The sequence below is a fragment of the Hyla sarda genome, chromosome 1 (genome assembly GCF_029499605.1).
Source record: "Hyla sarda isolate aHylSar1 chromosome 1, aHylSar1.hap1, whole genome shotgun sequence".
NCBI lineage: Eukaryota > Metazoa > Chordata > Amphibia > Anura > Hylidae > Hyla > Hyla sarda.
The window spans coordinates 484,969,536-484,986,289 of record NC_079189.1 but is presented as its reverse complement, the minus strand read 5'-3'; the positions used below and the strand labels follow the sequence as shown (position 1 = coordinate 484,986,289).

General features: G+C 43.4%; 1 protein-coding gene across 4 annotated transcripts in view; it reads left to right on the top strand.

Annotated features, from left to right (window-relative positions):
* CSNK1G3 (casein kinase 1 gamma 3) overlaps positions 1-16,754 on the top strand; it is a 142,682-nt gene that overhangs the window by 103,071 nt on the left and 22,857 nt on the right. For all 4 annotated transcript variants that reach the window (XM_056537337.1, XM_056537336.1, XM_056537339.1 and 1 more), the window contains exons 7-8: positions 7,775-7,860; positions 8,495-8,579. In XM_056537337.1, the coding sequence (XP_056393312.1) occupies positions 7,775-7,860; positions 8,495-8,579 (171 nt within the window). The remainder of the gene's footprint in view (positions 1-7,774; positions 7,861-8,494; positions 8,580-16,754) is intronic.

Here is a 16,754-nt window from a genome sequence, read left to right as displayed (position 1 = left end):
TATATTTTATATATATATTTTATATATATATTTTATATATATATTTTATATATATATTTTATATATATATTATATATATATATTATATATATATATTATATATATATATTATATATATATTATATATATATATATATATATATAATATTTTCTAAGAATTCAGGAAATGTAGATATCAAAATATAATTTTACCAACATCCACTATCTCCCACTTTCTGAGATAACGCTTTCCTAAGGGTCCCACTCTGTTCTTTTGTTTGTTGCTGTTTTGGCTGACCTGTTAAGACACACATTCCCAGTCCACTTTCATGTGTAAGGACCTTGTAGGAGATGCAAATGCATCTCATACAAGGCAGTGTTCACTTTCGACAGACTATTATAGGTGCCACCAGTGGCACAGGACATCACAGAATTACTAAACTTATTTAGATTTTACTAGAACATAATGTGGTGTCAACTTTGTACCAGTGTTATGGCAGCTACAGTCATGGCAAATGTTGCCACCCCTGAAGTTTTTCAAGAAAATTAAACATTTCTCACAGAAAAAGATTGCAGGAACACGTGTTTTGCTTTACACATGTTTATTCCCTTTGTGTGTATTGGAACTAAACCAAAAAAGGGAGTTAAATAGCAAATTGGACATAATGTCACACCAAACTCCAAAAATGGGCTGGACAAAATTATTGGCACCCTTTCAAAATTGTGGAAAAATAAGATTGTTTCAAGCATGTGATGCTCCTTTTAAACTTACCTGGGGCAAGTAACAGGTGTGAGCAATATAAAAATCACACCTGAAAGCAGATAAAAAGGAGAGAAGTTCACTTAGTCTTTGCATTGTGTGTGTGTGTGTGTGTGTGTCACACTAAACATTGACAACAGAAAGAGAAGAGAACTGTCTGAGGACTTGAGAACCAAAATTGTGGAAAATTATCAACAATCTCAAGGTTACAAGTCCATCTCCAGAGATATAGATGTCCACAGTGCACAACCTTATCAAGAAGTTTGCAACCCATGGCACTGTAGCTAATCTCCCTGGGCGTGGACGGAACAGAAAAATTGCTGAAAGGGGTCAATGCAGGATAGTCCAGATGGTGGATAAGCAGCCCCAAACAAGTTCCAAAGATATTCAAGCTGTCCTGCAGGCTCAGGGAGCATCTGTGTCAGTGCGAACTATCCGTCAACATTTAAAAGAAATGAAACACTATGGCAGGCGACCCAGGAAGACCCCACTGCTGACACAGAGACATAAAAAAGAAAGACTACATGTTGCCAAAATGAACTTGAGAAAGCCAAAATCCTTCTAGGAAAACGTCTTGCGGACAGATGAGACCAAGATAGAGCTTTTTGGTAAAGCACCTCATTCTACTGTTTACTGAAAACAGAATGAGGCCTACAAAGAAACGAACACAGTACCTACAGTGAAATATGGTGGAGATTCAATGATGTTTCTGGGTTGTTTTGCTGCCTCTGGCACTAGGTGCCTTGAAATGTGTGCAAGGCATCATGAAATCTGAGAATTACCAACGGATTTTTGGTCGCACTGCACAGCCCAGTGTCAGAAAGTTGGTTTTGCGTCCGAGACTTTTTTTTGTCTTCCAGCCGGACAATGTCCCCAAACGTACATCAAAAAGCACCCAGAAATGGATGACAACAAAGCGCTGGAGAGTTCTGAAGTGGCCAGCAACGAGTCCAGATCTAAATCCGATTGAACACCTGTGGAGAGATCTTAAAATTGCTTTTGGGAAAAGGCACCCTTCCAATAAGAGACCTGGAGCAGTTTGCAAAGGAAGAGTGGTCCAACATTCTGGCTGATTGTAAGAAGCTTATTGATGGTTATACTTATTGATTTCAGTTATTTTTTCCAAAGAGTGTGCAACCAAATAATAAGTTAAGGGTGCCAATAATTTTATCAATTTTTGGAGTTTGGTTTGACATTATGTCCAATTTGCTTTTTTTTTCTTCCGTTTTTGGTTTAGTTCTAGTACGCACAAAGGGAATAAACATGTGTGTAGCAAAACATGTGTTACAGCAATCCTTTTCTGTGAGAAATACTTCAATTTCTTGAAAAATTTCAGGGGTGCCAACATTTACGGCCATGACTGTATACCAGGTTTTATTGATAGTTTTGCTAATGCTTTAATGGTGTACTCCGTCCCTAAGACATCTTATCCCCTATCGAAAGATATTCCGCCGCTGGGGACCCCCGGTGATCCCTACTGCAGCACCCACCTGTGTGAGCTGCACGCAGTGCTGGAGGTTCTGCCTAACGACTATAGGGCCGGAGTATCGTGATGCCACAACTCCGCCCCCGTGTGACATCATACTCCGCCCCTCAATGCATGTCTATGGGAGGTGGCGTGATGGCCGTCACGCCCCCTCCCATAGACATGCATTGAGGAGGCGGGGTCACAATGTGTGGTCTATATTACACACACAACATTCTGTGTAGAGGACTGTTAGCTGTAAACCAGAGCAGGTAGCGGACAGCTTCATACATTGTGTAGTGGTCGCATTGGGTTACTACAGCTTAGCTCTTAGGCTGGATTCACACTATGGAATTTCCAACTAGAATTCCTCTCAGGAATTTTGGTTGGAAATTCTGCTGCATGAAGCTTAACATGCAAGTGAATGGGTTTTCTGACAGAAAATTCCCATCAAAAAATTCCCTCAGAACATTGAACCTCGTCAATGTTCTCGCGGAATCCGCTCTGCAGACATTGCCATATTTGAGGTGCTGGCTGAGCTCCGAAGCTCTGGATGGAAGTTTACCTAACAGTACAATTATACAATGTATGACTCTTTCTGCGCTGGTTCACGGCGTATGCCAGCATCATGGCTCTGCCAAACGATTTTGCACCCCACCGATCTCTTATTCATGTCCTGTCCTGGAGATAAGTCATCAATAAATGTATCTGTTCTTCTGCTTGTATCATGCATGTACTTACCCCTGCTGGCCCTTTTCTTGTTATGGTTCTTATCTTTAGAAACCCAGTGTCATGAGACCAAATCACCTTTTCTGGTAAATAAATTGGCCTCCTTTCCTGAAATGCTTTGTGCTGCATTTAGCATCCTGATCAGATGCCAGACAGTTGTCTTTTTGTGAGCTTGCCTCGTGTAAAATACATTATGTATCACCAGTTGTTGAGATGTGTCACCTCGTCCTTGCCAGCAAAACCTTTCAAAGGGTAGTGGAATTTTCCTAAAGAAGGTAGGGGATGTGTCCTTCCAATAACCTCCAAAGAAGTGGCATATGAGGTGTCAGTCCTGTGTGAACAAGGATGAATGAGTGCTTCATTTACCAGATTAGTGACCTTACCTTGGAATTCTTAGGTTCATTAAAATAGACAAGTAACCCTGAAAACCTTCAGTCCATTTAACTGATAACTTTTTGATCACTGTGTTATGTCATGCTGGGAGTTGTAGTTTTGCAACACCTGGGGGCACCCTGGTTGGGAAACAATGTATTGGTCAGAATTTGCTGATCAGTAACACACGGATGATGCAGACGATCAAAGTAGATAGCCAATAGTACTGATCAGCGCTATGCACTGCATACCACTGAACAGTATTAGCAATAAAATTACTTAAAAGAATGTTTTTAAAAATATTAATAAGCCCTCCCCTTATTATTTAAAACAGGTAAAAAAAAAAATTTACGTAGTTGGTCTGGGAATTGTTTGAATTCTTAAAATATGCCTTTTATGATCCTGCGTGATGAATGGTGTAAACTGCTTATTTTTATCACTTCATGTACCTGATAAAAAAAAGTGAATAAAAGGCAAAAAAAAAGAGGCATCAAAATAAAAATGGTAGCAATAAAAACTACAGATCATGGCGTAAAAATGAGCCTCCTACATCCCCGTTAATAGAAAAATAAAAAGTTGGCTAACTTATTTTCCTAAAGAAAAAAAGCATTGTAATGCATAAAACCAGCCCTATAAAATAAGACTTTTGGCTATTAGGAAAAAACTAAAATGCATAAATGAAAATTGGCCCGGTCATTATGGGGTTAAAAGTCATGCCTGTGAAGCAGGCAGACAGTGGACAATTGGGCCATAACTATATTGCAGATGTGTCCCGCTGTGCTCTCCTACTCAGTGCTTGGCCCATAAGGCATCTTCTGCACTTGGCAGCGATCCGAGTACCTTAGACCTGAAGTCCATAAAGAAATTGCATTCAAGGATCTCGGAGCTAGACATAAAAAAAAAATCTGTGCAGCTTAAGTAGATCTACTGTTCGAGAGCAGGAAAGATGGAATTGATCTGTCTGGTCTATCCATTTTCCGGTTTCTATCATTACATCTGTTCAGGATTTCCACGTTCATTAACGGATTGCTTGGCGTGCTTGGAAATATTAAGCGGCAGCCATTTTTTCCCTCCTTTCAGCATCTCTGCACTTACCAGTTACACAGGAAACTTGCAGAAAAGTGAAGAAAAGAAGCAAATCAGATAGTCTTCTGCCTTTCAGTGACTATTTGAAGCTTATTTGTAGCTTTTTGCTGCCACCTGCTGGTAGAGGAATTGAATTTTTATTAGTTTGGGCTAGTTGTGTCATTGTGGAGTGTGTTGTGTGTGTGAAGGACATTTCAGGTGGTTAAGTAACATTACAGAATCACGAAAACAGTGTCTCATGTTTCAGTCAATAAGATGGCCAAGAGCAGTGTGATATAAATATCCTAAGGCATTTCTCTCTGCCTGTTTGGAAGCGTCAGTACATGAAATTTCTCTACCCTGTGCACAGAAATGCTATTGTCCTGTCACCCACCCAAGAATGCCAAGCGTCTGTGCCGACTAGATTAGTAGGAGACTTGCTCCCTGAAAATATGTCTCTAGAGAATGTGTATGTGGGGGACATTTTTTGCTGTATTTTGGTTTGTTGTGTAGAATTCACAATTCTGTCAGTAAGTTGGCAGATCTACATTTTGTCCTTACTGGGCCCTAGTGTATGTTGCATAGCATTGATCAGTGTTATTGGGGCTTAGCCTAAAAGAGGCAGGTGAGGGCCCCTCCAGTCATCATGTCACCCTGCGATCACACGGTGGAGGTCCCGATCAGCCCACAGAGCTAAATGGCAATGCAGTTTTTACATTTAAGATGCATCTAATTCTGGGCATCGGTGATACAACTGATGTCAGGCATTAGCGGGAGGTTCAGGCCGCTGATAGCAGCTAGTACTCACCGGACATGAAGTGCACTCATCTTGTGAGCCTGCTTTGTACACCCAGACCACGACCAGGGTGTACATGTATGCGTTGTGGTGTTAAGGTGATACTGACCGGGGGCATGTTGACATGTCATGCCACACTTAGCTAAGTAATGGAAATTGAATCCACACCATGAAATATTAATGGCATATTTTATACATGCGCATTGCTCCTTCAGATGTAAGTTATAAATACTTGTATAGCAGAATAAACTTTAGCCCATCTTCTCGTGCTACACTGGCTGCTGAGGTGCTTTTCTGCATGATCCTCCCAGCAAAATGGCTGCATGAGTTCTTGGTAGAATAAGTAATCCCAGCACCACAGGGCTTCAAACAGACTGTTTAATTTACTGAACCACTTCACGCTTCACGCTGCCCGGAGTGGTTTTACCAATGCAGTCCGTTTCCAGTCATAACTTTTAGCTCTACTTTCTAATATGTGGAGGGGAAATGTAGCTAAATGTTTTTAAAAGTGACATTAAATCTAAAAGGAAACTTCGGCTATCTTAAGCTCTTCCATAGAGCTGTATAGAAGGGGCATGGTGGCCCCCGCTTCGGGCAGAGGTTGTGACGCGCCACTGTGGAGGAGAGCTGGTGTGAGGTGCAGAACTGTGTACTATGCATTTCTGCTGTCCAAGGATTGCCGAAGATACAGTGAGGGGAAGGGAAGGCAGAGTAAGGCAGGACACAACTCTGCACCTCCCTCATGTCAGGAGGATGTATATATGAACACTACTGTGCACATCTACATCCCTTCTGTCATGAACTACAAAATGACCGCTGACAGGAGCAGAGGGTTGCGTGTACGGAGCCGGGGGAGGTTTTTACGGAGCTGAGGGAGGGGTTATGTAGAAATAAAAGTCATGAGCACTGGTTTTCTCATCCTGGATAGCCCCTTTAACCTCTTCATGATGACCACAGCGGTGTTGCAATGAACTTAGAGGACGGCTAGAGGGCCGATACCTGCCTCCTCGCCATTTTATCAATCATCTGGATGCTCCGACCAGACATAGCAGGCTAGAGCAGCAGAGCACGGATAACACTGATCAATGCTATGGCATAACATTGAATAGTGCATGGAGTCTGAAGATTGCATGTAATAGTCCCCTATGTGGACTATAAAATTGTGCAGTTTAAGGAGAGAGAAAAAAATAAGTGCTTTAACCCCTTCCCTTAGAAAAGTTCAATCACCCCCCTTTTCTCCCCCCAAAATGTAAACAAAAATAAACATAAACATGTATCGCTGCGTGCGTAAATGTCCCAACTATAAAAATGTTACTTTAACCGCACAGTCAATGGTGTAAATGTAAAAAAAAAAAAAAACAAAGTTCATAATTGCGTATTTTTTTGGTCACTTTGTATGCCCTAAAATACAGAATAAATAGGTGTCCTTTTTAGTGAGAAGTGCATTGCGTTGAAGTTACAAAAGTTACAAAATGGTGTTTTTTTTTTTTTAATTTTGCCCCACAATTTTTTTGGTTTCACCATAGATTTTGTGGTGAAATGATTGAGGTCATTTAAAAAAGTACAATTGGTGATGCAACAAACAAGCCCTCACATGGTTCTGTAGGTGGAATATTGAAAGGGTTATGATTTTTAGAAGCGGAGGAAGAAAAAAACAAAAGTGCAAAAGTGAAAAATGGCCCGGTACTCAAGGGGTTAAAGGAAATCGGTTATCAGTGTCACCTGCACTAACCTGATCCCGTGCCTTTCTCTGGTACTCCCACTATTTTCTTAAAGGGGTACTCCGGTGCTTACACAAAGGATAGGGGATAAGATGCCTGATCGTGGGAGTCCCGCAGCTGGGGAAGCCCGCGATCATGCACGCGGCACCCCTTTTGTAGCTATCACGCCCCCTCCCGTAGGTTTGCATTGAGGGGCGGAGCGTGAAGTCACACGCCGCCGGCTCTGCGGTCGACTGTAATCGGACCCAGAGCCAGAGTGAACACGCTCCGGGGACTGATTACAAACGGGGTGCCGCGTGCATGATCGCGGGCGTCCCCAGCTGCGGGACTCCCGCGATCAGGTATCTTATCCCCTATCCTCTGGATAGGGGATAAGACGTGTAAGCACCGGAGTACCCCCTTAAATATCTTTTGTTCTGGGGCCGACTTGGAGAATTGTCGGAGTTTAGTGATGTCACCGCTCCTGCTTCTCTGCTGGGTCCTGATGCTAGCAAACAGCAGTGATGTCATGAAGCTTTACCCATGCTCCAAGTCAGCCCCAGGACAGAAGATACTGAAGATGATAGCGGGAGAACCGGAGCAGGATCAGGTAATATCATTGTCATCAGTGTCACCTGCACTACCTGTATGTACCGACAGGATAGTGCAGGTGAAACTGATGAGATTTCCTTTTTAAGCCATTGTGTATCCCCCTTTTCGCTACTGATAACTACACATGGCTGCCAGGCAATATCCACCCTTAGAAATGGATTAACATTAATAAAGTTATGATGGACAGATGTTCTTTGTTGTATAATGCAGTTTTACCTTGTTAGTTTGCGGTTATGTTGAGACATCTGTATATCTGTTTTTGTGAGTAACTAACTTTTTTCTTTCTTTCTTTTTAGAGCAAAGTAGAAGAGATGACTTAGAAGCATTAGGGCATATGTTTATGTATTTTCTAAGAGGAAGCCTACCTTGGCAAGGACTAAAGGTAAAGCACAGACCCTTAACATTTATACAATACAAATATATAATTATATTGTCTTGTGTAATCTTTAAGTTTGTTTTATAGAGAATATTTAACAAAAAATGCCAATTTTTTTTTTAGAGAATTGGTTTAATGAACCCCATTATCTCAGAAGCTTTTTAATGTGGAAAGAGTGCAGAGAACATAGGTACACGTGCCTCTCTGCCACAAAGACTCTTGAACTATGTTTACACGGCTTAAAATGTGCAGAATATCCGCATGGAAAAGGACATACTGCACATTTGCTTGTTTTGGCGGCACTAGGACCACTGTTTTCATAGACTGCAATGCATTTCTGAGCGGAATCAGCAGAAACCTTGAACAAGTTTAATGTTTCTGCGGACGCGAAAATTCCCCCGTGTGCACAATGCAACAGAATCCTATTGAAATAAATGGGACTCTGCTGCATCAGAATTTTTTTTGATGTTAGTAGTCATGTAGTCATGGTAATACTGTACCTGTTGGATAAAGGGAGACCTTTCTATTATTGCTATTACCATTCTTCTTGTTGTTTAGGGACAAGGTATGAACATACAGCATTATTGCAGTCTAACAAATACATTGAAGCTTAGCTTTATTTAGTTTTCTTTATTTGTAGGCGGACACATTAAAAGAAAGGTATCAAAAAATTGGAGATACAAAGCGAGCGACTCCAATTGAAGTACTCTGCGAGAATTTCCCAGGTAACTAACTGCTGCCTATTGTAGACAAGTAGCATCTTCCTATGCAGAGCAGCCTGTCGAATGAGCATTGCCTACTGAACAACCTCTGCAGCCTGATTAAAATGCCAGCTCTGTGTTTATTGAAATGTCTTTTTCATCTGTATGTAAATTGATGTTCCTAAGAGCAGCCAGCTATTTTTTTTTAGCAAATTTGCTTCTATCTGCAATGAACACACATTAGTCTGTGCCTATTGTGTTCTGAATTGCAGACTGACAGTAAATTTACTAATTTGTTGTCATATATGCACATTTCCGCCATCCAGTAAATAGTTCATGTATTCTGAAAGATTTGCATGAAAGTGTTAAATTGTTACTTGAGTTTTACACAAATTCTTCGAAATCTGCTGGCGAATGTTTGTTTCTGGGAAAGGGTCTTTTTATTTTATTTATTTTTTTTAAATAAAGCTAAAACCACTAGTGGATCTAAAAATACAAGTTAATGTGAGTCTTTCACTTGTATAGTTTTTGTTTATCTCCTGAACCCCTTAGGGACTCAGCCTATTTTCACCTTGAGGACTCAGCCCTTTTTTGCAATTCTGACCACTGTCACTTTAAACCTTAATAACTCTGGGATACTTTTACCTTTCATTCTGATTCTGAGATTGTTTTTTCGTGACACATTCTACTTCATGTTAGTGGTAAAATTTCATCGATACTTGCATAATTTCTTGGTGAAAAATTCCAAAATTTGATGAAAAAATCGAAAATTTTGCATTTTTCTAACTTTGAAGCTCTCTGCTTGTAAGGAAAATGGATATTCCAAATATATTGTATTTGTGAATCAATATATAATTTGTCTACTTTTATGTTGACATCATAAAAGTTGGCATGTTTTTACTTTTTGAAGACATTAGAGGGCTTCAAAGTATAGCAGCAATTTTCAAACTTTTCACGAAAATTTCAAAATCTGAATTTTTCAGGGACCAGTTAAGTTTTGAAGTGGATTTGAGGAGTGTTTCTGTGAGAAATACCCTATATATGACCCCATTATAAAAACGACATCCCTCAAAGTATTCAAAAGGACGTTCAGAAAGTTTGTTAACCCTTTAGGTGTTTCACAAGAATAGCAGCAAAGTGGAGGAGATTTTTTACACTTACATGTTCTTGTAACCCAATTTTTTTCATTTTTAAAAGGGGTATTAGGAGAAAAAGCCCCCCCAAAATTTGTAGCCCAATTTCTCTCGAGTATGGAAATACCTCATATGTGCTCTGCGGGTTCACAACATGGCTCAAGAGGGAAAGAGCAACTGTGGGATTTTTGAAAACGAATTTTGCTGTCCTGGCTTTTGGGGGCCATGTTGCATTTAGGAAGCCCCCATAGTGCCAGAACAGCAAAAAAAAACCATGGCATACTATTTTGGAAACTAAACCCCTCAAGGACCGTAACAAGGGGTATAGTGAGCCTTAACACCTCACAGGTATTTGATGACTTTACGTTGAATTTGGACGTGAAAATGAAAATTTTTATTTTTAACACTAAAATGATGGTGTTACACCAATTTTTTCTTTTTCACAAGGGGTAATAGGAGAAAATGGACGCCAAAATTTGAAGCCCAATTTCTCCCGATTAAGAAAACACCCCATATGTGTACATTAAGTGCTCTGCTGGCGCACTACAGGTCTCAGAACAGAAGGAGCGCCATTGGATTTTTGGAAAGAAAATTTTGCTGAAATTGAAGTCGGGGCTATGTGCATTTACAAACCTCCCATGATGCCAGAACAGCAGAATCCCCCCACATGGGACACCATTTTGGAAACTAGACCCCTCCAGGAACATAACAAGGGTTACAGTGAGTACTTACACCTCACACGTTTTTTGAAAATTTTTATTTTTAACACTAAAATGATGGTGTTACTCCAAATTTTTCATTTTCACGTGGGGTAATAGTAAAAACTGGACCCCAAAATATGAAGCCCAATTTCTCCCGATTAAGAAAATGCCCCATATGTGGACGTTAAGTGCTCTGCTAGCGCACTACAGGTCTCAGAACAGAAGGAGCGCCATTGGATTTTTGGAAAGAGAATTTTGCTGAATTGTTGGTATTAACCAAAAAATTTTTAGTTTTACAAGTAGTGAGAGAAAATTGCAATTTTAGTACTGATATGCCAATTATATTCCCAGAATGATGTAAAAATGATGCCCGCCCCAAACCCTATGCTGTGAATCATCATTCTGGGAATGGCTGTCCCTATTCTGTTAGCTCAAATGCGCAGCCATCTCAGGTGGGGAGAGCGCTGCGCATTTGAGGCAACTGCAAACCCCCAATGCTGTTGACTTTGTGTCCCTTGATTTTGGGGGGAGGAAAAAAAAAAGATATTGGAAAATATATTTTTTTTTTTGGGGGGGGGGGGGGGAGGGGCGGGGGCTGGGTAGTGTTTGGCTTTAAAATTTTGAAGACAATGCACTCTGGACTGGTACATTGGAGTCGAATTCTGGGGAATTTAAATCAGGGAAAAGGATTAAAATTTAGTGCTCATTGGAAGTGTGATACTCCCTGAAGCAATCCTTAATGCAGAGGCCCGGATGATCGGGGCAAGTGTCGCATTGAGTGGTGGTGTCCTTACGAATCCCCCTCTTGCGACACACTCTGCATTTTTTTATGAGATCGTCCCTTCTTTCCAGTGTGGGGGACCTCACCTGGAAAGTGTTGGCCGGGGACGATCCGGGGCACTGAAGTTCCAGAGGTGCTCTGATCCGCTCCTTGGCGGTCACCAAAAATTAGGGCCTTTAGAACTAACTCTTGGAATTCTAGGAATGTCTGTGTTGCCAGCGTACTGGGACTGTACAAAAGAGTTGTACATGGCAACCTGTACCATGTAGACCGCAACTTTTTTGTACCATGCCCGTGTTTTCCGCATGGCATTATATGGCTTGAGGACTTGATCAGAAAGATAAACTCCCCCCATATACCGATTGTAGTCCAGGATACAATTGGGCTTGAGGACCGATCCCACGGTACCTCGCACAGAGACAGGGGTGCTGCCGTTCCCATGAATTGTGGACAGCATAAGGACATCCCTCTTATCCTCATACCGGACCAGCAACAGGTTTTCAAGGGAAAAGGCACAGGACTCACCCCGGGGGATAGGAGTCTGCAGGGGATAGGAAAGAAGGCTCTTTGATTCTTCCGGACTGTCCCACAAGCGAGCGTGGATCTGGCGGCAAGGGATGTGAAGAGAGGGATACTAGTATAAAAGTTATCCACGTAAAGGTGGTAACCTTTATCTAGCAATGGGTGCAGAAGGCCCCAAACAATTTTCCTGCTAGAACACAGTGGGGGATCAATCTGGGGGTTCAATGCAGGAATCTCATCCCTCTATACACCATAAACCCTGAGGTACTCTCGCAAAATTTATACATCTTCACGCCATACCGCGCTCGCTTGGTAGGGATGTATTGCCCGAAGCTGAGTCTCCCCTTAAAGCTGATGAGTCTCATCAATAGTGACCTCCCTTCCAGGGACATAGGCCTCCCAAAATTTGGCCCCGAAGTGATTGATGACCAGCCTGATTTTATACAGGCGGTCATATGCGGGATCAGTCCCGGGGGGGACATGCCGCATTATCAGCATAATGCAAACATTTCCGAATGGCCTCGAACCGGGGACGGGTCATGGCCATACTGTAGAGCGGGGTCTGGTAGAGGATGTCCCCGCTCCAGTATTGCTTAACCTTTGGCTTTTTAACTAGGCCCATATGCAGCACGAGGCCCCAAAAGGTCCTCATTTTGGCTGCACTGACTGGGAACCAGTCACCGGGCCTAGCTAAAAAGGAGCCCGGGTGTGCGGCAACGAACTGTTGGGCGTACAGGTTCGTCTGCTCAACCATCAAGTTGACAAAGTCGTCACTGAAGAAAAAAACTGAAATAGTCCATTTCAGTGAACCCGACAATGTCAATCTTGATTCCTGAGTCGCCAACAAACTGAGGAATCACGGGCTCGTGTTCCGCTGGCCAGAGTCCAGACAAGGTTGCCGGTACGGGGCACCAGTAAACTTGGCTGGGGCGCTTGACTAGTATGAGCGCCAGGGGGACTTATACCAGCATGGGGCACAGGGTCAGGAACAGAGGAGGTTTGCGGCCTCGCTTGGCTGCGTCTCCGCTGCCTTGGTGGCTCATCATCAGAACTAGATGATGAGGAGGACGAGGAAATAAGGAAGGTGGGGTCTTCCTCGTACTCTGAGGCGCTTTCAGTGTCTGAGGCAAGTATGGCATATGCCACCTCTGCTGAAAACGCCCTGCGGGGCCATTTCCCTACTCTAATGGGGGGTGAAGTGTGTGTGTGTGTGTGTGTGCGTATATATATATATATATATATATGTGTGGGGAAACTTTATTGGTGTGTGTGTGCTGCGTGTGGTGTGGTGCGATACTTTTTGCCCTAACTAAACCTAACCTAACAGAAGAAAATAAACTAAAAAGGGGGAAAAAATAAAAAAAAGATTTCTAGCGCAAAAAAAAGCCCTGCGCCCCCCCCCAAAAAAGCGTTTACCTAATCAGTGGTGTGCACACTGATTAGCGCTTAGTGGCGACAGGGAGCGCAGAAGTCAGTGAGGGTTCCGGCCACTCTGCCCAGAACAGTGGCTGGTGGCACGTACAGACCCCCACACAAAATACCCAGAAAATTAAAATTAAAAAACGCTTAACCCCGAAAAAATGCATCCGCCTGAACCCCAAAAAACCCGGTCCTCAGTGAAAAATCACTGACAGCGGTGGGGCAGGCCGCACACAGAGGTACGGTCCATCCACACAGCATAGGCCGGCTACTGGTGGCACGGACCGACTATTGGTGCAAAAAATAAAATAAACCCGAAATATAAAATATAACCCAAAAAACCACCTGCACCACAAAAAAAAGACACTGATCAGTACTCCGGGACTGATCAGCGGCGGGTGGGCTTTAGCTAACGGGGGCAGACCGCTCTTTTATGGCTAAGAGGGCTAGGCCACCTGTTTGGCAAAAAAAAAAAAAAAAAAAAAAAAAAAAAAAGGCTGCGCCCCCGCCAAAAAAAAAAAAAAACTGGCGCAGACCGCAGTGACCCTGTAGGGCCCGGGTCACGCAGCTAAAGGATGTGCACTGACACCTACAGATGTGCACTGAAAAAAAAAATTATTATTTTTTTTTTTTTTTTTTTACTCCTGAACTCTTTCCCTGCCTAATCTATACCTGTCCCTAACGCTGCTGTGCCAGGGGGGCACAGATCAATGCCAGATGGCACTTTTTCACTGTGAGGGGACACACACCGGACGAAGCTCCGCTCTGATCAGCACCAGATGTAAAATGGTGCTGATCAGAGTGGAACATCGTGCTCCTGCTCTCCTCCCCCTCCTCATACACTGTGATTGGTGCGGTCTCTACGGCCGCCCAATCACATCTGTACTTGGGGGGGTGGCAACACTGCCACCTCCCAGTACTGTACGGATGGTGATTGGTGGTGTATATTACACCACTGATCACCATCCTTATCCGGGTCACCGGGTCACACAAGACCCAGAATAGCTGCAGATCGCTGGCTTGTATTCGCCTGCGATCTGCGGCGATCGCCTATATGGAGGGTCCTCAAGACCTTTCTCGGCGAAGTGCCGGGATGCCTGCTGAATGATTTCAGCAGGCATCCGGCTCCGATCCCCGGCCGGCGAGTGGCGAGGAATGGAATCGTAGCAAATCGTCGGTCTGAATTGACTGACGATTTGCGCCATCTCCAAAATGGGGGGACCCACCTCGGCGATGTGCCAGGATGCCTGCTGAATGATTTCAGCAGGCATCCGGGTCCGGTCCCAACCCGGTGAGCGGCGGGGACCAGAAATGCTCAAGGCGTACAGGTACGCCCTGAGTCCTTAAGGATCGGGGATGCAGGGCGTATGCATACACCCTGCGTCCCCAAGAGGTTAAGACCTAAATGTAGTTTTAGCATTATTATTTATTTTAGTTTACAATACTGTTTTATTTTCTTTCTTAACCCCTTAAGGACTAAGCCCATTTTAACCTTAAAGCGTACCCGTCAGATCCAACAAATTTTTTTTTTAAATATATCACTCAGTACTTAATCCTGACCATGTGTACATCTAATTTTTATGTGTCTAGCACCTTAATTTTTTTATTACACTTTTAATTTAGCTCACTAGTCTGAATTCCTCTCACAGGGAGGGGGCGTGGCCTCACTGTGCAGGTCTCCGCCCCCTCCCTCAGTATGCTGTCTGCTCACATCTCCCTTAGCATTAGCAAAACTAGAACTCCCAGCTTGTCCTCACTGACAGTAGCGGGACACAAGCTGACAGTGGGAGGATTTTTCCTCCAGGTATGAGCCCTGCGCTCACAGCTGTCAATCAAGGAAGTGTGTCCATGACATAGGTGAGAACGCATGGACACAGCAGGACTAATATGTGTCCAAGCAGGCAGGGGGGGCAGTTGTTTGACTGGCTTTTTCAGTATGAAATACTGAAAATGTTCTAATGAAAGCAATTTCAAAACGTATTGGTTTTGTATACTTTACAACATATCAAAAGTTTTTTGGGAAATCTGACCACTGTCATTTTAAGCATTAATAACTCTGGGATGCTTTTACTTTTCATTCTGATTCCAAGATAGTTTTTTCGTTACATATTCTACTTTATGTTCTTGTTCTTGGTGAAAACAAAAACAAATTTCCTGAAAAATTTGAAAATATAGCATTTTTAGAACTTTGATACTCTCTGCTTGTAAGGAAAATAGACATAACAAATAAATTATATATTGATTCACAAATACAATGTCTACTTTATGTTTGCATCATAAAGTTGACATGTTTTTACTTTATGAACCCATTAGAGGACTTCAAAGTAGGGATCGACCGATTATCGGTATGGCCGATATTATCGCCCGATAATCACGATTTTGGGCATTATCGGTATCGGCAATTATCTTGATGATAAGCCGATAATGCCCCCCGCACCGCCCCCACCGCACCGCGACCGCCACCCCCTCGACCCGTCGCACCCCCCACCGTGATGCTAGGCGGTATACCGGTATGGATTTTTTCCCATACCACTATACCGGTCGGGCCCCTCTTCCACCCTCCGAGTCAATAAAAAAATGAAACTTACCCGTAATGGGGGTTGTCCAGGCCATCCTTCCTTCATGTAGTGTCCGGGGGCGTTCCGGGTGGAGGGTGGTCCGGTCCGGGCTGTCCTTCTTCTCCTACGGTCTTCTTCTCCACTCCGGGCAGGCTCCGGCCTAGTACGCTGCATAAACGCCGCTACGCCGTGACGTCAGGGGCGTCGCTGCGCAGCGACGTCTATGCAGCGTACTAGGCCGGAGCCTGCCCGGAGTGGAGAAGATGACCGCCGGAGAAGGACAGCCCGGACCGGACCACCCTCCACCCGGAACGCCCCCAGACACTACATGAACGATGGATGGATGGCCCGGAGCACCCTGGCAGGTAGGGGAGAGAAGCGGGTGGTGGCGGCGGCGGTCTATGGCCCCGCAAAAGCCACTGCAGATCATTGATTTAAAGCGCCCGCTTTAAATCAATGATCTGCAGCGGTGTCGCAGGGGGTTAAATAGCCGATAACTTATACCGGAATATCGGTATAAGTTATCGGCTATCGGCCCTAACCTGCACCGATTATCGGTATCGGCCCTAAAAAAACGATATCGGTCGATCCCTACTTCAAAGTATAGCAGCAATTTTCCAATTTTTCACAAAAAATTCAGAATCTGAATTTTTCAGGGTCCAGTTAAGCTTGAAGTGGATTTGAGGGGCCTTTCTGTGAGAAATCTCCCATAAATGACCCCATTATAGAAACTGCACCCCTCAAAGTATTCATAATGACATTCAGAAAGTTTAACCCTTTAAGTGTTTCACATGAATAGCAGCAAAATGGAGGAGAGTATTCAAAATCTTCACAAGGGGTAAAAGGAGAAAAAGCCATAAAAATGTGTAACCTAATTTCTCTTGAGTAAGGAAATGCCTCATGTGGATGTAAAGTGTTCTGTGGGTGCATTAGAGGGCTCAGAAGTGAAGGAGCGACAAGATTTTGCAGAGCGAATTTTGCTGAAATGGTCTTTGGGGGGGAATATCACTTTTAGGAAGCCCCCATGGTGCCAGAACAGCAAAAAGCACCCACATGGCACACTATTTGGGAAACTGCACCCCTCA